Raw genomic sequence first — 22,451 nt, 5'->3', positions numbered from 1 at the left:
GAGAGGAGAAGCAGCAAGGAAGGAAGATATAAGAACTATGATGACAACAGCCATTCATTTTCAGAGCTAAGAATACCATATCTTCATTAATAAATTCATTTAAATTTAAATTTCAAGGTTTTTAATGAAGATAAAAAATGTACTAAACCTTAACAATCCATGTACTGTCTCAGATATTAAAATAGATTACCCATGTGACAGGCAGCTGGACATTATCTGTGATAGAAAGCAAACGTGATTTTTAATTCAATGTCTCAGAACTAATTTATCATGATTTAGAGGAGAAGCAGAACTTTTTGAACACGTATTATCTGTTCCACATTATAGTCATTTATTTATTCATCAAACATATCCTACACATCTGGCACATACTAGGCACTACAGGGCACAGTCCTCGTTCTTGGGCTGGCTACCTCACTCTCGTGCCCATTTCACACATTGCTTCCCCTGCAGCCATGCTGCACCTGGTGCCAGCTTTCCCCCTGCAAGGATGACCTCTACAGTGAATTAGCTAGCATTTTCTGAACCCTAGCTATGTGTGCCAGGTACTACACTAAGTGCCTTATATGGATTTTCTCACTTCATCTTCAAGACAACCCTATGAGGTGGAAATTAGTATCATCCCTATTTTACAGCATGTGAGGCTTAAATGTTGAGAAACTTGCCTAAGGTCATACAGCTTGCAGGTGGTGTAGTCGAGACTCAAAATAGACTGGCTAATGCCAAAACGGTGATCAACACCTCTCTACTGAAAATGTGGTCCTCAAACTAGCAGCAATGTCATTACTTGGGAGTTTGCTAGAAATGTAGAATCTCAGGCCCAACTCCAGACACGCTCAAATTTGGCTTCAACAATATCTCCAGGTGATCCCTCTTAAAATTTGAGACGCACTGTGCTAAATCACTCCACTACGAACACTTGGCTTTAATGAACGCTGGGGGAGATACAGACAATCTTTCCCCCTGAGTAGCAATTTGTAGGGCGCGGGAGGGAAGGTATATAATGTGTTTTCCAAGAGCTAACAGGATTCAGACAAATCCTTGCTGTTTCAAACACTAGAGATCACTGCGACCAGCACGGGTCGGGACCACTTCCAAAAGCAGCAGATCTTGAACTGGATCTTGAAGCCAGAACATTTTCTCATTTCATTAAAAATAGCTGCTGTTCCAAATGAACAAGCAGTAAACTTCTGGAGTTCGCTTCTCCAGCCTGCACTCCACTTTCCAAATAGAACCCAAATATCAACAGCATCAACAAGCAGATTTGAAACCCCAATAAAACATGCTATTATTAAATTGTTAGTTGTATTAGAATTGCCTAGTTTAATTACTAATATTTATGATAAAACTAGTTTGCCCCTTATTATCAATCTTGCTCCAGGTAGAAGTACAAACACTTGGTGTAAAAAGCAGATGCTCCCCGGTTGGTGTGCAAGCCCCCGTTTGCAGGTACTTAATTCAGGGTGTGGCAGCGCCTTTTCAAGCCCCCTCTGCAAGCCGCGCTTCCTCCCTCTCGAGGCCTCCTCCCTCTAGAGTGGGGTCAAACTACTTAGTTTATTTCACCTGCTGGCACTTTCTTCCCTGTCACGAATTCATCCTGTCTTCCTTTGGCCTGAGACAGCGTCTTCAGGCGGGTCGGCTCGGACCTGCCCAGCGGGGCGCCCACCTGCACCCGCACCCGCACCCGCACCCGCGGGAAGGGGCGGCGCTGGCCCGGCTCTCTCGGGTAGACTCCCGGAGCGGCGGCGGCGGTGGCAGACTGCGAGTCACGTGCGACAGAGGGGGCGGAGCGCGGCCCGCCGGGTGGGTGGAGAAAACAAAGCCCCCAGCTGTCAGCAGAGGAAGGAGGCGACAGCGCCGGAGCAGGTGAGTCAAGTGCATTTAAAGCGGTACCGCCCTGGCTCACCCCGACACCCCCTGCCCTGGAGCAGTCCCTCCCAGGCCTGGGGCTGGCCGCCCCTCCTCCTACCGCTGAGGTCTGCAGCCCACGGGGCTCCAAGCAAGCGGAACAGGGGGTCCAGAGTCCAGCAAGAAGTTGTGCAGGGGTTGGCTAGGCGGTCTCCGGTGTGCACCCCGCCGCGCTCCCGCGTGTCGCATCTCTGGTTCGGGGCCCCAGCTCTGTGCACCCCAGAAAAGGGGAGGGAGAGAGCTGGGGCTGCCACGCTGGCAGAAGCGAAGTGGACTGGTTCTGAGGGGTGAGGCTGGGGCTGTCCAGGGTAGGAAGACGGCGTTGGTGAAGGAGGGGGGCTCGTGATTGCGCGACCGCGGCGCAAGGTCCTCCAGGCTCTAGCTGGGGAGCCGGGACTGAGAGAGCTGGGGGCGCTGGCAGGGGCTGCGCGCTTGGGGGCAGATCAGGAAGTGTAGCGCGCTGGCGCTCGCCCGCTTGGGAGCATCCCCCGGACCCCGGGCACTTCCCCTTCGGCAGCCACCACTCACCCACTCCGACACCGGCCACCATCCGCGCTCCCGGGACTCAGGAGCCGGGTGGGCGCAAAAGGAAGCGGGTTGTTATTCTGCGCCCAAGCGGCTCTTCTGCAGGGAGCACGGGAGCGCAGGGCGAGGGCTACTCAGCGACTTCGCACTCCGCTCAGTGGGAAATTCTTCGGTCTACACTTAGAAGGGCTATGCCGAAGCCAGAAATCCCACAAAGAGCCGGGAGAGGGGTGGACGCGGAAAGCTGTCCCCTCTGAACCTGGGGTGCCCGATAAAGCTGACTTTCAGACCCCAAAAGGGCTAGTGGGTTTGGTCACTCCTCCAGTGACTTCGTCAATCCAGTGCCGAGAGCAGAGCCGTAACCTCGGAGAAGGGGCGCTGCAGCCATTTGATCAGGAGAAGCCTTTGTCTTAACCCCCAGGCCCCTCCTGCTAGTCCTCGCAGGGTCAGTAGCGCGGGGAGTAATTAATATTCCGAACATTAGCCGTTCCTTCACCTCCGCACCAGCCAACACTGCTGTCCCCTCCCTGAGTGTCTTAGCTCTATCACTTGCTCACATCTCTTTTTCCAAAAAAAGAAGAACAAAAGGAAAATAGTGTAGACCCGCTAGGCAGGAAGAGGTCACTAAAAACACTGTCGTGCTGTCAATGTAGAATCAAGGGTTAAGCGCTCAAACCCGCGCCAGCGCGCACCGAAACGGAAGAACTTCCTTGATTAGCATAGTATCGACCTTGGGGCCGCGCTGCGAGGCGGAGGTTCGGTCCCAGCTGGGGTGAAGTGTGCAGACCGGTCGCAATTGTGGTCAGACGCAGCACCTACTTCTAATCTGAGGACCCGCAATTTACACCTTTGCTGAACAGGACACTGTGGAATGAAACAGAACAGAGATCAAAAGGTAATCTGAAGAACGGCAACATTTCATTTCCCCTGCTTCTCTTGAACGCTAAATTTGGCCAAATGTTTATCAAGCAAAAAGGGGTATGGTTCTTGGTTAGCCTGTGTCCCCTCTGGAAATGAAATGCTTCCTTACTTTGCTTTCGTTCTTTTCTGCCAAACTGATTAAAGACATCAGTTAGGGGTAAGATAAGAGGTCTGGGAGCTCATCAAGTGATTGTTAGATAAGCTTAACTGGTAAATTTTTCTTGCTTGGGTCTCTATCAAAGCACTGGTTCTAAACTTCTGCTGCATATGGAATCATCTGGGAAGCTTTGAGAACTCCTAATGTCCTGATCACATCCCAAACTATTTAAATCAGGTTGTTTGGGAGTGAGAAATAGGCATAGTATTTAAAAGCAAAAACAAACAACTCCAGGTAACTTCATTGTGCAGCCAAGTTGGGGAAACTCTATAGCAAAGGAAGAGTTCAGTGGCCAGCAGCAAGCAGCAGGCATTGCAAGACAAGATGCCACTTTAACTACTTGGGTGGGTGAGAGAAAAGACGCTGAAACTGGAGTGCCGATGACTAACACCCTGGGGTGGGGAGCTGTCATCTAGCAACCTAGCTGGTGGTGACACCTACCACATCATTTTTCCCTTCCCTGGCTAGGGTCTGATTGGAAAGATCGAAGCTTACTTCAATGCCTGGTTTCTGCACTGTTGTTAAGGGAGACGGATAGAAACTTCCATTCCTGTGATGACTCATGTGTAGCAGGCAGTAGGGAAACCCAGCAGAAACATACTCCAGCATCCTGGTGAGTCAGCAAGGCTGCACAGCGAGACCAGTGAATAGGAAGTAATTACAGCGAGTAGTTTGTTGACAGGCACAAACTCCACTCCTTTGAAAGCACATTTTAATATCTGATCAGGATCTACTTGCTTGCAGGAGCCACTCCCTTTGTAGTACCCCATTCTGCCTGTTTCATATAATGCCCTCTTCTGTTAGAAGGGGAAATACAAAGCTAACTAGACACCCTGTAACTTCCTTGGTGGGAAGCATATAAAAAAAAACTGTTGGAAAAGTGTAAACTGGTTTGGGTTATTTCAGTTATGTGAAGTAGGATGAATATGTAACACATAAATTTTGCTTACAAAAAAGTCAAATATTACTTGACTATACATCCAGGAGTGGATTAAAGGATCTATTTAAATAGAAATGGTTACACTTAACATTTTACATAAAACCTCGTATTGGCTATTAACCAAAGGTTTCTTGCCTTTGAAAAAAGTCATCCCAAAATAATGACTCCAGGATAACCTGTTATTTCTGGTTCTGGTTCTTTGCATCTTTAAACAGGTTATCTTAGAGTAATCAAAAAACAAGCTTTCTTTTTCTTCTTTCAGTTTTAATACTGATAAATAAAAATAATGATGACACTATTTTTAATGTCACTGTCACTCTGTACTGTTGTCTAAATGCTTTCTTCCCCATCCTAAATTTATTTTCTTTTTTTTCTTTTTTTTCTTTTTTTTTTTTGAGACAGAGTCTCACTCTATTGCCCAGGCTGGCACAATTTTGGCTCACTGCAACCTCTGCCTCTGGGTTCAAGTGATTCTCCTGCCTCAGCCTCCTGAGTAGCTGGGATTACAGGCACACACTGTCATGCCCAGCTAATTTTTATATTTTTACAGAGATGGGGTTTTACCATGTTGGCCAGGCTGGTCTTGAACTCCTGACCTGAGGTGATCCACCTGCCTCGGCCTTCCAAAGTTCTGGGATTACAGGCGTGAACCACCGCACCGGCCCTCAATTTCTTTAAGGAGGAACAAGGGTGTCTTGCACACAGCAAGCACTCAATATTGTTGGCCGTTGAACTTCATCTGAACCTCTCTTATAGCATCTATTGTAGCTTGCTTGGTATTCTATTTTCTCTTGGGGGCCTTAATGTCTGTAGCCCCCAAAGCAGGGGCACAGACTTTGTGAATTACTGATACTGCTTTCGGACTGAAGAGTATCAAAAGACGGGGAGAACACTAAAAACCAAAGCGTCCTGAGCACATTCAGTTTGTTGTTTTCCAAGACAGACATTCCAGATATATAAAAGCCGAAGTCCTGTTACAATTCTTTCTTGTTATGATAGCTCATTTGTTCACTTACATTTTATACCCAACGATTTAGTATTTTGAGCGTAAATAATAATTATTATCACATTTAACCACACTCTGATGGGCCAAAGAATCACTTCACAAAATTTCACTCTCTACTTATTATTGTGAAAAACCACATATGAATTTAATGAGCTAGGAGAGACATTATAGAATAGATTGACAGTTAAATAGCTTTTATTTTCACCTGTGTATTGCCCATTACAATAGCATAAGTACATTTAAATCACCAGCATATTAAAAGTAAGAAGTTGGATGTCTTTGGTGATAAGTACAACCAAAACTAAATGTTAATAAGAATTTCCAAAGGCCAAAATGATATAAGTTCATTCATTCTCACTTCTGTGTAGCTTAGAAAAAGAACTGGAGAGGCACTTCTGAAATGTCAACACCATTTTGGGAGGCATAAGAGATAAAGTAATTTAGAACAATAGCACTAACTTTGGGAGGCCAAGGTGGGTGGATCCCCTGAGGTCAGGAGTTCAAGACCAGCCTGGCCAAACATGGTGAAATCCTATCTGTACTAAAAAACATGAAAATTAGCTAGGCATGGTGGCACACTCCTGTAGTCCCAGCTACTCGGGAGGCTGAGATGAGAGGATCACTTGAACCTGGGGAGACAGCAGAAGTTGCAGTGATCCAAGATTGCACCACTGCACTCCAGCCTGGGGGACAGAGGGAGAGGCCATCTAAAAAAAAAAAAAACAAAAAACAAAAAAAAAAAAACTAATCAGATTACTTCGTATTAGTGAGAAACTGTTTCTCAGAGTATGATATATACCTAGCTCTGTAATATTTACAAGTAGGCTAAAAGGGGTAGAGTAGGAGAAAGTGTGTCACCTCAATTCTATAAGCTCTAAAGTGTTTGAGAACAGACGAGAACCACCCAGTCTTATTACTTTAAATTTATACAGCCCTCTGGTCTTATTAACATATCAGAGCTTAAACATAATTGGGTAAATGGTATTCCCAGGTGCCAAATTACGCAAGTGAATCTAACAAGTTAGGTGATCCTGGCAATGCCAAGGCATTGACTCCTGGATTATTGACTCCTTTTCCAGTGTTTATTGCATCATATAGGTTTTGATGCAGTCTTGCCTGGAGGCTTTGGCTACACAAGACTGGTTTGAATTAACTCCTTCCTCAAAAAGTAGAAACTATTCACATACATCATTCTCTCAGCGACTTTATTCTTTCTTTCTTTTCTTTTTTTTTTTTTTTTTGAGATGGAGTCTTGCTTGTTGCCCAGCCTGGAGTGCAGTGGCGCCATCTCAGCTCACTGCAAGCTCCACCTCCCGGGTTCACTCCCTTCTCCTGCCTCAGCTTCCCGAGTAGCTGGGACTACAAGTGCCTGCCACCACACCTGGCTAATTTTTTGTATTTTTAGTGAAACGGGGTTTTACTGTGTTAGCCAGGATGGTCTCGATCTCCTGACCTCGCGATCCGCCTGTCTCGGCCTCCCAGTGCTGGGATTACAGGCGTGAGCCTCCATGCCCAGCCAACTTTATTCTTAAGTAATTAACCTTTGGAATTAACCAACCCCAAACATTTTGAGCCGTCTTTAGCTTTTTATCTAGGCAACCATAATAATAAGTTCTTCAAATCTTTTTCCAAGTCATAGAAGCGTAAACTTTACTAGAGACCCTTACAGATTAGTTCCACCACCCATAGAAATCTTAAATGCCTGGTGCCTCTTCACTAAGGAGTCCTCCAATTTATGCTTGACTGTCTCCCTCAAAGCACATTCCCATCTCTTCTTGCAACATTCACCTGTTGGAGGCCACAAAGAATACATCCAACTCTATATAATTCAACTGCAACCATCTTAAACATTGAAAGAGAATTTATACTCTTTAATCTGAGATAATAAAAAGTCTGGCCTTGGTATTTCAAACCTCTTAATTTCACAAAATTTTTGTTCCAAATTTGCAAGATTTGAGAAGTATGCAAAATTATGTTTCTTACACCAGAGCTTTATAGAATATAATTAATTGGTAACTTTGCTTCCACTAAACCTAATCTAGTAATCTATCACTTCAAAAATTACTGACAAACTTCATACAATTACATTAAGCTGTGTTGAGATGAAACTCGTGACTCCATCTGTTTCTAGGATCAGCAAACTGACCCATTGTTTGTTTTGTATGACCTTGAAGCCAAGATGGGTTTTTATGTTTTTTCAGTCATGGAAAAATGTTCAAAGAAGAAAATACTTGAGGACACTTGAAAATTATATAAAATTCAAATCTCTGTGTCCAAAATAAAGTTTCATTGGACTGCAGCCATACTTATTTGTTTACATCTTGTCTATGGCTGTGGCAGCATGGAATTGTTGAACCAGACTGTATGCCCACAAAACCTAGAATATTTACAGCAAAACTGCAGACCTCTGATTTACCCCAGTTTAACATACTTCAAATTTTAAATAAAAATTTCTTCACTTAAAGCCTTAGTCTTTTTTGTTTTTGTTTTTGTTTCCCTTAGAGAAGGTTAAGAAAAAAACGAGTTACCAACCATAGGTCAACTAATCACTAAAGATAAAAGACAGTTTATTTTCATATTCTTCTTGTGTATGTACTTGGCAAAAAGCAGTATATTTCTAAATATATGAATTTTAGTGATATGGTCAACCGTATAACTTCTGAATCCAAAAAGCCCAAATAGTGCAATACTAACTAGTAATCATTTCCAGAAAATGTGAAAGCATGTCCTTAGGAGCAATCCTAGTGCGAACACTTCCCTTAACTCTTTAGCCAATGTTTTCCCAACCTATAAGGGCCTTCATATGCTTGTTTTAGTATATTAAGACATAATTTGGAAATTTATTCAGATTTAGAAACTTTTTATTGACTGTCACTTCAAACACTTAACATGATGTGGAAACTTGCTGTTTTTGGAAATAGCACTACTATTTTATTTCTTTTCACTTAATTTCATTTATTTTATTTTGAGACAGAGTCTCATTCTGTCGCCCAGGCTAGAGTGCAATGGTGTGATCTCAGCTCACTGCAACCTCCACCTCCCAGGTTCAAGTGATTCTCATGCCTCAGCCTCCCAAGTAGTTGGGATTAGAGGCGCACACCACCATATCCAGCTAATTTTTATACTTTTAGTAGAGATGAGGTTTCACCATGTTGGCCAGGTTGGTCTCGAACTCCTGAACTTAAGTGATCCACCTCCTTCAGCCCCCTTAGGTGCTGGGATTAAAGGCATGAGCCACAGTGCCTGGCCTGGAAATAGCACTACTTTTCTAAAACATACATTTAATATAAATTGCTTGCTACTTGTAATGGCAAGGATCACTAAATCCTAAAAAGATATACACATGGTTACTAACACTGCTAAAGCTGACATTATGCTGTGGACAATTTTGTTCAAAATTTCCAAATTCAAAAGTAGACCAGATTATAATCCAGAAATTCCAAATTCATCTTAAATTATTTCCAGTCTGCTCAAAGCTGGAAAGATTACTATTAAGATTCTAGAAAGGATATTAACTACATTGATGGGAAGGAGTCTCAATTTTTTATTTTAAGTGTTGCTTGTCATAAAACTTCCTTCAACTAAAAGAACTTCCTCCTTTTGATGAATTGTTAATGTCACAGAATGGGAGTTTGCGATGAGTTTCACTTAGATAATAGAGCAACTTGAAGGGTTGTATATAACGGGTGTTCTCTTCACCCCTTCCAGAATCAGCTGCAATTTATAGACTGAAAAGACAAAGGGATTCCTTTTTCACCAAATCAAACAACACATTATACTTAATGTAAGTTTTGAGGTACCTAACATCAGTTAAATTATTTCTAAAAACAAAAAATTGTGTGTATTTAATCCCATCCTAAGACTATTGATAGTAATGGCATGTTAGGTCACTGACTTCCACGTTAACCCCTAGTGCTTCTGATGGGGGAAAGGAGGAAAGGGATGGCTGGAGATTGATGTGTAACTCCCATGCTGACTGGGTAAGGAACTAATCCAAGTGAAATTAACTGCCCTTCCTTATCATAATCTAGATTCACATTTTAATAATATATTATTTAATATATATACATTATATATTTATATATTATATATTTACTATATAATATGATATATTTAATATATGATATATAATATATATTAAATATATAACATATATTTTTACATATAATATATATTATATATAATATATTATATGTAAATTATTATATATTATATATAAATTATTATATATTACATGTAATATATATATATTATTATATATTTGTTTACTAGCTTGTTGAAATCCTTAATAAGCTGTCTCTTTTAACCCCCTAGAAGTAAAATATCTTCCAGGTATGAAATATATAGCCTGTTCTATACACATAGCATTAATAGTTCTCTCCAAATTAATTTCTAAAATTAGAAAATAATTAGACTTACTATATTTTTACTAGAGCAGGGACTTCATAATTATCAATTGCTTAAACAGAGGCAAAACATCCAACAGTGTTCTGCTAACAGGCAAACCTTGGTCCCAACTTATTATAAACATCATGGCAGGAATGACTATCGGTATTTGAAGTAGGTAGGAGGTGGGTAAATACACAAGAAAAGGCACCTAGAAATGAGTAGATGCCTTTGTTTTGCTGAAGTACCCAAAACTATTTACTGCACATCGTACATAAAAATGAAATCAGAGGATTAGCTTGCCCCTTTAAAAGCTGGTAAAGGCTTTCAAAAACTGTTAAGAGATGACACGGCCTGAAACCACCTTGTACATTCCTTCCTTCCTTTCAAAGATCATCTTAAATCTGATCAACTCAACAGCGTTTGATATTAAGAAGGAATATCATGGTTTTTGATATTAAGAACCTTTCATGATTCTTACCAAGAAACTACTATCTGAGCTTTCCCCCTGAGCTGCTTCAGCTCTCCATAAAGTGGAAAAAAAGAGAGACCTGAGAAGAAAGACCTTGCTGGTTTTGCTCCACCTGGTTCTTCCCGGGAAAGAAGCTATTGATATAAGTAAGACTCTTTGGTAGTTTCACTTCCAGCTTGCCCTCTATCGTGATTTTTTTGAAAGTGTGGTCTCCTGGGCACAGATCCCCTAAAAGGAGCTTCCACAAATTAGCAGCCATAATAACCACGTGTGTGATGTAGTATTGGCAAATCCAGAAGCAATTCCCTCTACAGTTGAAATGTTTAGGGAACATGGTCAGTGGGTCTATTAATTCTCCATCCCAGCACCTGGCCGTCAGCACTTCAAGATAAATTAGAATTTGGAGGTATGCTTTTCTCTAGGGTTGCAAGGTAAAATACAGGATAACCAGTTAAATTTGATTTTAGATAAGATTTGTTTTAATGTGTCTGAATTTGAATTAACTGAGCATTTCATTTTTTTGTTATTTGGTTTTTAATTTTTATTTTTGCTAAATTCAGCAATCCTACTTTTATGATACAATAGATTTCAAAATGACAAGCTTTCCTGGTCTGTAAAAGATCTGAGGTTATATTTATGAGACAATGAATTTAAAATGTCTTAGCTGCCTTCACCTGCTAAAGGAAAAAAAGCCATTAACTGAAGTCTTTTTGTGCAATGCACTAAATTGAGAGGAAATAAAAAGTAAAACAAGAATTAGAAAATTAGCAATATTTTTTATTTTTTAAGATATTTTAAAGTACTTTCTATTCTTTCACCAATTTTTTTTTTGTTTTGTTTTGTTTTGTTTTGTTTTTTGAGACGGAGTCTTGCTCTGTTGCCCAGGCTGGAGTGCAGTGGCCGGATCTCAGCTCACTGCAAGCTCCGCCTCCCGGGTTTACGCCATTCTCCTGCCTCAGCCTCCGGAGTAGCTGGGACTACAGGCGCCCGCCACCTCGCCCGGCTAGTTTTTTTGTATTTTTTAGTAGAGATGGGGTTTCACCGTGTTAGCAGTGGTCTCGATCTCCTGACCTCGTGATCCGCTCGTCTCGGCCTCCCAAAGTGCTGGGATTACAGGCTTGAGCCACCGCGCCCGGCCACCAATTTTTTAATAGAATAAATACTTCAATAGGTATATTGTTAGTTCAAGTAGGGCTAACGTGAGCAACCCATCAAAGATGTCAACAGTATGTTCCCAATCAAAGTGAGACTCCAAGTGATTGCAGTGATGCCTTGCTACCCAGATGAGGCATCAGCATCACCTGGGAGTGTCTTAAAATGCAGAATTTGAGGCTCCATTCCAGGCTTCCTCAATCAGAATCTTAACGTTAACAAATGAACACAGGTGAATCATATGCGTGTTGAAGTTTGAGAAGCCCTGAACTAGGGGATTCACTTTTTCCACACATTAAATTGGTATTTTTGTTTAATACCTTGTTGAATAATCCTTAATAAGCTGTCTTTTTTAACCCCCTAGAAGATAGATAAAGTATCTTCCAGGTATGAAACCATTGTATTTCTATTTTGTTCATATAAAATTCCTTAATGGCCATTTATAATATTATGAATCAACTTGAAAAAATAATTTTTTTTGAGACAGAGTCTCTCTCTGTTGCCTAGGTTGGAGTGCAGTGGTACAATCATCATTTATTGCAGCCTGCACCTCCTGGGCTCAAGTGATCTTCCCACCTCAGCCTCTTGAGCAGCTGGGACTATAGCCACATGCTGCCATGCCCAGCTAATTTTTGTATTTTTTGTAGAGATGGGGTTTCACCACGTTGCCCAGGCTGGTCTTGAACTCCTGAGGACAAACAATCCACCCACCTCGGCCTCCCAAAGTGTTGGGGTTACAGGCATGAGCCACCACACCTGGCCTATAAGTCAACTTTTTCAAAGACTCTCATGGAATAAATGAACAGCCTAATATGTAATTCTGGATTGTCCTTGATTATTAACCTGTAAATTAGGTGGATCACAATTCCTGGCACTCAGATCACCAGCAAATCTCTTTTGTTTTTCATTTTATTATCGTAACTTACAGAACAGTATTTATATACCAATACCACATATTCATATACTTGTATCCCCAGATTCCTCTAAAATTGGACAAAATTGGACAAAACAAAAGTTGGGTCTATGGGAGATTCCAAACTATTCTTGTGAAATTTAAAGTATTTTAAAGTAACAAAAAGAGTCCATAGATAATTCTTTTTGAATTCTAAAACCTAACTTCTTTATGCCTGCTTTCCTGTCTTTTAGAAGTTATAGTATTATATCATAGAATTAATTCTGAAATTGGAACAAGAATGCCAAGTAGCTTGAGTTTTAAAACTAGTTCTGCTGCTAACTGGGTGAGTTTAGAGATGTTATTAATATCCTTCATCAACATTCTTCAAATTGAGTTTTTTCATCTGTCAGAGAAAGTGAAGTCTGACGAGAGTTACGAGATCAGATGATGTTTGTGTACATCTTTATGACTGTAGGATGTACAGTGATGTCCTAAGACTTGTTTAATGATCTGCTTCATGTAGGGCTGGCAGTTGACTATTATAGAATGTGGTTTCCTGCAACATGCCTAATTTGGAAGAAGGGTGATGTTCATTTAACTGTTCCATCTACACACTGGGAACAAAGCCACAGAGCATGTATCTTACATGTAGCTGCTGGCTATATATGTCCACATCAGCCACACACTCCCTTCTGCTCTCCAAACCTTTAAGTTCTCATGGCTGGGGAACAGTGATGTGCTCCAGGGTACCAAGCAATGGATTCCTCAGTAGACATTGCTCTGTGAAATCAAAAGACAGGTTTTGTTTTGTTTTGTTTTTTTCTTCTAGAATTCCGTGTAATCTTGCCTGCACTCTTTCTCAGGAAATGATTATTACTACATTATTATATAATTGTGATTAGTTATTAAGTAGTTTTTTTATCTTATCCAATCATACAACCCCAAATTGGAAGAGCCTGCATGGTCATTTTCTTAAAACATCCCAGGGCAGAATTTCCCCCACTAGCACACAAAGGAGAAATCTTTTTATCCTTTTGTTGTTTTAATAAATAAATATACATTCATTAGTGAGAGTTCAAACCAAAAAGCATGGGTGTGGGAGGAAGTACTCCTAATGTTAACCACCCTTATGCAACTATTACAAAAACCATTTTTATTATTGTGTAAAGTTCTTCTTGTCTGTATTTACATTCAACAATATCTTACATAAAACATTTCCTTAGCATTTTTAATGTTCCTTTTATCCAGCTTAATGTCTCTAGCTTTGGGGTCTTTGCCTGTGCCTTCTCTCGCTCTTCTGTCTTGGATGTCTTAGTTGATTCAAGCTTGGACTTTGTCTTATCTCAGGTCCTTGGTATGCAAAATGTGTGTTTCACCTGTGTGTGGTGGCTCATGCCTATAATCCAGCACTTTGGAAGGTTGAGGCAGGAGGATTTATCGAGGTTAGACGTTCAAGACCTGCCTGGGCAGCATAGCAAGACTCTATGATTACCAAAAAATTTTCAAAAAATTGCCAGGCATGGTGCCATGCTTATAGTCCCAGATGCTTGGAAGGCTGAGGCAGGAGGATCACTTGAGCCCTTGAGTTCAAGGCTGCAGGGAGCTATGATCACACCACTGCACTACAGCTTGGGAAACAGAGTGAGACATTCTCTCTCTCTCTTTTTTTTTTTAAATTGTGGTCCACTGACCAGTGTCATCAGCATCACCTAGGAGCATCTCATAAATGCAGAACCTCAGGGTCTTCCCCAGACATCCTCATTCAGAATCTGCACTTTAGGAGGATCCCCAGGTAATCTGTTTTTTGGCATTAATATTTGAGAAACATTGATATGGAAAGCCTTTCCTAACCTCCTAACCATGGCCTCCACCCATCTCAATGGAGTGACTTAGGTGACCCATATTTGGTTTGCTTTTCATTCTCCCTGCATGTCAATCCATTGAAGATTGCAATAAACCTGTATTCATCTCCACATCCCCAGATTCTAGTACAGTACTTGACACAAGATTTTAACTTTGGGAATTGTTTCATTTTCCAATACAATGATTTGTAGATGAAGAATTGCAATGAGAATCTTCTTGTGCACTCAGAAAGGGTGCTCTCCACCATGGGACTGCAGTTTGTTGGAGGGTGCCCTTTCGTTGCAGTCTTTCTTTTAAAAAACAGGCTTGGTGGGGAATGCTTCTCTGTGAATAACTTCTGGAAGTCCACTGCCAAAACTTTATTTCTTCTGCTTTGTTAAATACTAATACCTCTGGGAGGAATGACATTTGAGGCTTGGTGTGAGAGTTGACCAGTTGGCAGGTTTTGGTAAGGGTTTAGGAGGAAGAGAATGCTTATCTGACAGGAGAGGATAAGGAGCACTAGGAAAGATATATGGTGGACTGTTGGAGAATTGATTTCTAACTCTGACAGGTGTTGGGATATTTTTATCTGGAATCTTAATGTAGGTCATTTTTTTCATTTAGAAAAACCAACATTTCTTATCTAAAAATCTCAGATGTGACTTTTTTCTCCAATCCTGACTCTCATCTATGATAAATTTCATCTAGCACTACATTCAATGTAAACCACTGATGCCCTAGGGAATTTTTTTTAGATGTTTGCTTTAAAATTTTAGACAGTCAAAAGCACGGTACTTCTACACTGGTGTTTCTAAGTTATATTAAGATTTATCAGGCTGGGCATGGTTGCTCATGTCTGTAATCCCAACACTTTGGCAGGACAAGGCAGGAAGATTGCTTGAGGCCAGAAATTCAAGGCCAGCCTGGACAATATACTGAGACTTCATCTCTATAAAAAGAAACACAAAAAAACATTAAGCAATAACTGAACTCTAGGGAGCTTTCACTGTATCCATGGATCCCTTGGTCTTTTCATTGTGGAAGGAATGTTTTGTGAACTTGAGGACAGATAATGCGATGGAGGGAGAATCAGCTCCTGAGCCTCTGCTTTTTGTTTTTCAACTTCTATTTTAGATTCAGGAGGGCACATGCAGATTTGTTACGATACGTTGCAGGATGCTGAGGTTTGGGGTACAATTGAACACATCACCCTGGTAATGAGCATAGTATCCAACAGGTAGTTTTTCAACCCTTGTCCACCTCCTCCTCCCTCTTTCCTCCCCTCTTCTTTCTCTTCTCTCTCTCTCTCCCAGTTACCTTTTGTAGTCCCCAGCGTCCATTGTTCCCATCTTTACATCTATGTATACCTAATGTTTAACTCCCACTTCTAAGTGAGGGCATGCATTATTTGGTTTTCTGTTTCTGTGTTCATTCACTGAGCCTGTTTTGAGTAACAGGAGAGACTGATTAGAGCTTTGGAACCAAGTTGTGGTTAGAAACAAGAAACGTCTGTCCTACAGAACTATTATTTGCTTTATTTGAAAGGAACAAGAGGCTCCTGGTACTGCTTACCAACAGCTCTCACAATTAGCCACACAGACTGCAAGACTAAAAGGAGTATAATTCCAGAATGTGTGGCCTTTTTTCTCCTCTTGGGAGTCTACTGCTATATTATACTTACCCATCACCATGGACACAGCTCCAGGCGAGTTGTGAATTGGAGTTAGGTGCATCTCTTTTGTGGAAGAGTATATCAGGCTTTCTGGAATCTCTTATCTGAGTGTCTGTGATGATACTATTCATGGTAATTTGCCCAGACCTGGGACCTTGGGTGGGGTTTGTTAAGAGTCATCTGGCACCTTTAGAGTATAACTTGTTGAGCAATCTGACGCAGGTAAGCCACGTGGGATAGGTAAAACAATCATTGTGTACTGTGCTCTATAACATCAAGTCATATTTTGAGTCATATTTTCCCATGGGGTTTGTGGCCCATCCCAATGGGAAGAGATTTTTAACACTATATTATTGTGAGGCCTAGTGGTGTTTTAAGTGTTGCTGTTGGAATCTGAAAGCCATGTGAATTTTTTTTGTTTTTTATATTTCAGGTTTTCTGTTAACGTTAAAGAATGATTCATAGCCCTAAGCTTTGTTACCACCCTGTTAATAATTTTGTGTGACTTCGGTTGAGCAACTTTTGAATGCCGATTTCTCTAGCTGAAAAATTATGTAAATATTGTTACTCATCATGAGTAGAGGCTCTAGAGATTAAAAAATTAAAACAGCAAAAGTATTACAGACAAGTAAAATTAGAGAAATGATAAAGTGGAGGCAGTAATAGCTACCAAAATATTCAAAAGAAAACATGAAGTAAGATAAAGAATGGTTGTTTCTAACTACCCCTCTTAGTTCAAAGTCTGTGCGATGATCTTCACTCAAAACTTTTGCAAGTTGGGCACAATATCATTCTTATTGTACTTTATTATATGAACAATAAGTCAATTTGAACTGATTGTCAAGGGACCTAGTTCTTGCCCCAGCTGTGTTTAAAGTACAATTTAAGCCAACTCAATTCACTTTTGTGACCTCCGGTATCATAATAAAATGAAAACATCCTACATAACTCTACCCATCCTCTCTCCACAAAATATCCCAGTGCTTTGAAAGGTGCTTGTTAATTCATTTTCTTATAATAAAATATAATAGAAAATAGAGTGGGAACTATATATTTTTTCCTTTGGGGAATCCATAAATTACATTTTAAACAGGAAAATATGCAGTTTTGATAGTCCATTAGCACATTGAATTCTTTAAATTGGAATAGGCAGATGCAGTGATAAGTTTAAACATCCATTTAACATATGGAGAATGCCATTATAGCTGTTCAAAATATGAAAGCAGTGTGATTTCCGGCAGATCAGACACATTTTAAAAAGCACCCACTCAGAAAACTTCCTGAGCTCACGTTTCCCTGTGCATGTGGTTTTTGGTGTTGGGTTGCCTCTCCCTCAGTTGGCCTAGGCTGACAAATAGAGAGTCCATATATCATATCTCATTAGAGATAAGGGAAGACATGGAAAAAGCAGAACCACTGATGGAGTACAGGAGTGAGTTGAATTGTGCTGCCTCAAAATACAGGTCAAGACACTAAGGCCTGAATCTTGTGAGTTTGTGCTACTGCACAATTACTAGACACTGATTTATTTATAAATGAATGAATGAGTGAGACAGGATCTCACTCTGTTGCTCAGATTGGAGTGCAGTGATACAGACATAGCTCACTGCAGCTTCAAACTCCTGGGCTCAAGTGACCCTCCCAAATAACTGGCAATATAGGTGTACACCACCATTCTTGGCTATTATTTTTTCTTTTTTTTTACTTTTAACAGAGACAAGGTCATGTTTTGTTGCTCAGGATGGTCTAGATCTCCTTGGCTCAAGGGATTTTCCTGCCTCCGCTTTCTGAAGTGTTGGGATTACAGGCGAGAGCCATTGTGCCTGGCCTGGGCACTGATACAGCACCTACCTGAGGCACCAGAGCATGCAAGAACAAGAAGAAAATAGACTTAAAACACCAGGAGTGAACCAACTATACAACCTTTTATTTGAGCCTAATCAAAGGGACTTTCCCTTTTTAAGAGTGTAGTTGAGTCATGCTAGTGAGTATAGAAAGACCATACATCAACAGTTGTGAACACAAGTGGGAATCATTTCTTCTCTTATGGCCCTGACACCTAAAAATTAATGCCAAATGATGCCCAAAGGGGGGTCTGTGATGAGCAAAGCCTTCTCCTGATTGGGCCGTGGTGTTACTGTACTCTGGACCAGAGGTACAGCTCCATGACACTTTCTCACTCCTGATGGGAACAAATGAAGCTAGTTGTATTCTACCCATCTTGAATGTCTGGCATAATCAAAGAGTTGACAAAGAGGGTCTCACAAAATCAGTACATAACTCTTGAAATATATGCCCTTCATTATTTATGCCAAATAGCAAATTAAATAAATCATAGTGTTTTAGAGCTGAGAGCAACCTTGGAGATCATCTCATTTAATCCATTTTATAGATGAAAAACTGAGGCATGGATTTTTTTTTTTTTTTTTACTAAAACCACTAGTAACTGCAAAGTTTTAAAAGTTTTAGCGCATCATTTGGTTTTGACAGTGTTTTGCAGATCATCTGAGCTGCTTCCTGGCTCTCCAGCACATTGTACTAACTGGGAGGATGGGGAGACATTTGCTGTCCCCATGGGGAATGAAAAAGGAAACCACGTGGGATGGGGAGGAGCAAGAAAGAAGAAAAACCAGCTTCTCTAGGCTCCAAAAAATTTGAGGGAGATAAAGATATTAAGCACTGTGTTAGATGAAGTGATAGCTATAAAACATGTAATCCGTACAACAATCTTACGAGCACTATTCAACCTTAAGCTAACAGAAGTCTTAGCTGTGGTCAAAAGATAGTTTTGTTTTTTGGTTTCTGTTTTTTGCTTTCTTTTCTTTTCTCTTCCTAGGCTACCAACCTTAGAGAGATGGTGGTCAGTCAAACTGGGACTTGCCAAGGTCATGTATTACAGAAGAGGCAGCAAAAAAGGCGTTGGCAGGGCCAGAAAGGCCAGAGAAGGTCTTGTCCCAAGGATTCCTTGGGACCCTTTTCATCGAGGCCCCATCCACACCATCCCTCAAGATAGGTATTCCCTCCTATTCTGTTTAAGCTGTTAGTTTTCCCTAGATTTCATTCTATTTTAATATTTTATATCCCTATAATCAGGTCCAAGGAGAAATGATCAAATTCAATAATAATGATGATAAATTTAATAAGTATTGTCCATGTGCATAGAAATTTATAGTTGCTAAAGAATTTTTATATGTAGCAGTAGCTCTTTAAGGAGCTGTACTTTACAGAAAACTGTAAAAACTGGGTCCCAGAGTTTAAGTGGCATGCCCAAAGTCACATAATTGGGAAAACCTCAAACCCAGGGAATGATACCCCAAGTCCCAATGCTCTTTATACCAGGCAGCTTTACAAATGATAGTTGGATTCTCAAGGTAGCCCTCAAAGATCCCTTTAACCCATAAAAGTATTAAATTATACCAGTATCTTAACCTCTAACCAACTCAGATTTCCATGGAAACATCCATAGGATTTTAAAAACTTAGTTAAATACATTTACTGGACACATCTCCCTGTAGATGAGGACTCCTGATATTCTAGCATCGGTGGCCACTTCTTTTCCCTCAGTTTGAAAATGCAAGTGCACCAAGAGAGGAATGTTACTATAAAGTGTAGGCAGTCTCGAAAGTCATTTTGAGCCTGATACTTTTAGTCAAAATAATGGTCCCAGTACAGTATACAGTTGTGGAAACAAGTAATGCAAAGTTTTTAAGTTTTTTAGCTCATTGTTTGCTATTCACAGAATTTGGCAGGACATCCAAGCATCTTCCTGTCTCTCAAGCACACTGGATATATGTGTGGCAGCTTCAGCTGATCCAATTGTCTACACAAAAAAATAACAGTGCCTTCATTGAGGGTGCCCATTTAACAAGATCCAGAGACAGCCATCTCGGTCCGCAGAGAAAAAAATAACAAATTTTTTTAAAACATTCTCTAATGCATTTGCACAAACTAGTTAATCAATTAAATACATATCATCTTCAAGAGGGGAGAACTTCCCTAATAACCTGGAATTCTGGGTGAATATGTCACCACTGGGGGCTAGGAATAAATACAGGAAGGAGGAGAAAGAAAAAAGTGGTGTGCACCAAGGATGGACTTCACATCCTTAGTTTTGCTTGTTTGGTGGTTAAGGTCTAAGCTATATGTTTGTGTCCATTGTTTGGTAGTAAGGTCTAAGCTATACATTAGTTTATCTCAGTTGGGATCATGTGAGTGAGTGGCTCCTTTACCAAGTGCATGTTAATCTGCCACCATAGCAGATTTTGGAAGGAGCCTGAAGCACAGAGAGTGTGTGTGTGCCTTGCAACTCAAGGTGTGGTCTCTAGACCAGCAGCACCACCTAGAAGATTTTAGAAAGGCAGATTCTCACACCCCTCAACCCCTAGACGTACTGAATCATAACCTGCATTGTAACAAAATTCCCAGGTGATTCATAAGTCAGGAAAGCACTGTCACAGATGAACCTGATAGTTAAAATGCTTGTTTTCCTCTAATTTTCAGAATGAGAAAAACAAATGATCTTCAAACTCTATATGCTCTCGAAGAAAACAGCAGTCAGGAATTTTTCCACTCCTGCTGTCAATATCATTGCATTCACAGCCCTGTGATACGATTATTTTATGTCTTATTACCTCAGTGGTCCCCAACCTTTTTGGCACCAGGGACCAGTTTTGTGGAAGACAGTTTTTCCATAGACTGGGGGTGGGGTGGAGGATGGAGGATGGCTTCGGGATGAAACTGTTCCACCTCAGATCATCAAGCATTAGATTCTCATAAGGAGCACGCAACCTAGATCCCTTACGTGCACAGTTCACAGTAGGGTTTGCGCTCCTATGAAAATCTAATGCTGCAGCTGATCTGACAGAAGGCAGAGCTTAAGTGGTTACCCAGCTACACTTAAGTCCTGGGTGGCTGTTCTGTGTCTTGTTCACCCTTAGAATCCCAGCACCCAACATGGTACTTGGAATCTAATAGGTGTGTATGGTGGTACTCAAGAGTCCCATCTTCAAAGTACGACAAACATGGGTTGGAAGCCTCAGTTCATGCATCTATGAGATGGAATAAAGAATAACACCTCTTATAGGCTTATTGGGAGGAGTAAATGAACTGATGCACGTGGCATAGCAGAGCACCTGGTGTGTTGTAGCTACTCATAAGTGGCTAATATGTTGAACAAATGGAAGAATAGAAACCTTGTATACAAAGTCTTCAGCGATCTAAAATGTGGTGCCCTGTTGCTTCAAATATATGAAATTGAATTTAAAAATAGTATGCAAAGGAGGCCTGATAAACATAGGAAAGAGGTAGAATAGATCCATGAGAAAAGCCTGTGATTTGGAATCACAAGACCCGTGTTTGGGTTTCAACTCTCTCCTTTACTAGCTGTGTGATCTCATGCAAGAAACAAGCTTCCTGAGCCTCAGTTTCTTCACCTAAAGGGTGGGGTTAATAATCCTCTTCGTTTCATGGCGTTTGCTTTAAAAAAGGGGGTGGGAGGTTTACAACTTGCAACATTCATTCATTGTTCATTTTTGTATCCCTTATTCATTTTTGTATCCTCCTTATTCATTTTTGTATCCCTACTTCTCCTGACAAACAGCAATGGTCAATAATGCCTGTTCGCTTGAATGGATTACAGCATAAACTCTCAAGGAGAATGAAAACTGGATATTGCAATGGCTTGTGGCCTCCAAAGGTTAACCTTTATGGACAAAATCTCATTCCATAGCATTAGGGGATCCTAAAGGATTTCTTAGCATCCTTAGGGGATAGAAAGGCTCCTTGTGAGTGGGGAGGAGGAGTGCGGAAGATGATTTTTAAAAACTTTGAGAAGCACAATTAGAGCTCTGACTCTTCAACTTGGTACCACATAAGAGCTCTTCAGGAAAAAGCATAAGGAGGGAAACACAGCTAACTAAAAGGCAAGCAGAGTGAACCTCTAGAAGAAGTAATAAAATAATTACCATTTCAGCTGGGCATGGTGGCTCACACCTATAATCCCAGCACTTTGGGAGGCTGAGTCGGGTGGATACCCTGAGGTCAAGAGTTCGAGACTAGCCTGGCCAACATGGTGAAATATGGGCATGGTGGCGGGCACCTGTAATCCCAGCTATTTGGGAGGCTGAGGCAGAATAATATCTTGAACCCAGAAGGCTGAGGTTGCAGTGAGCTGAGATCACACCACTGTACTCCAGGCCGGGCTGCAAGAGTGAGACTCCGTCTCAAACAAATAAACAACCAAAATGAATTACACTTTCAAGATCTGGGTGATGTGATATATATAAAATAATTTTGCAAAACTAAGAGCCATAAACAAGTATAATTACTAAAGGAAAAGCCTTTAAGAAATATTTTCAAGTTGTATATGTTACCTGGATTTATTTCCATTAATATATTGATTTTCCCAGTAGTTATTTTATCCCTGACGGTGTAATTGGGGTATCTGCTCCACAACTTCACTGGGATATTTCCCAGTTGACTGGAATTTAGCATGATATTTTTTCTATCAAGGAATTCAGTTATTGATGTGGCCCCCAAACCTTTTGAAAGTAGATTCCTTTGTAAGGCAGACC

The 22,451-nt window shown here is 40.8% G+C and overlaps 1 protein-coding gene across 3 annotated transcripts in view; it reads left to right on the top strand.

Moving 5' to 3' along the window:
- The first annotated feature begins 1,574 nt into the window (after positions 1-1,574).
- Positions 1,575-22,451, top strand: part of MAPRE2 (microtubule associated protein RP/EB family member 2) — a 164,060-nt gene continuing 143,183 nt past the window's right edge. Inside the window, exon 1 of one of the 3 annotated variants that reach the window (XM_023207702.3) lies at positions 1,575-1,866. Coding sequence is in view for 1 of the 3 variants with exons in the window: in XM_023207700.2 (XP_023063468.1) it covers positions 3,305-3,328 (24 nt within the window). In the remaining 2 variants the exon portion in view is untranslated. Of the gene's footprint in view, positions 1,867-3,035; positions 3,329-22,451 lie in introns of those variants that run through there. The other 2 variants (XM_023207700.2, XM_023207701.3) reach the window with 2 other exon arrangements.

The sequence above is a fragment of the Piliocolobus tephrosceles genome, chromosome 18 (assembly GCF_002776525.5).
Source record: "Piliocolobus tephrosceles isolate RC106 chromosome 18, ASM277652v3, whole genome shotgun sequence".
In the NCBI taxonomy this organism is placed as follows: Eukaryota; Metazoa; Chordata; class Mammalia; order Primates; family Cercopithecidae; genus Piliocolobus; species Piliocolobus tephrosceles.
This window is presented reverse-complemented; position numbering and strand designations above follow the sequence as displayed.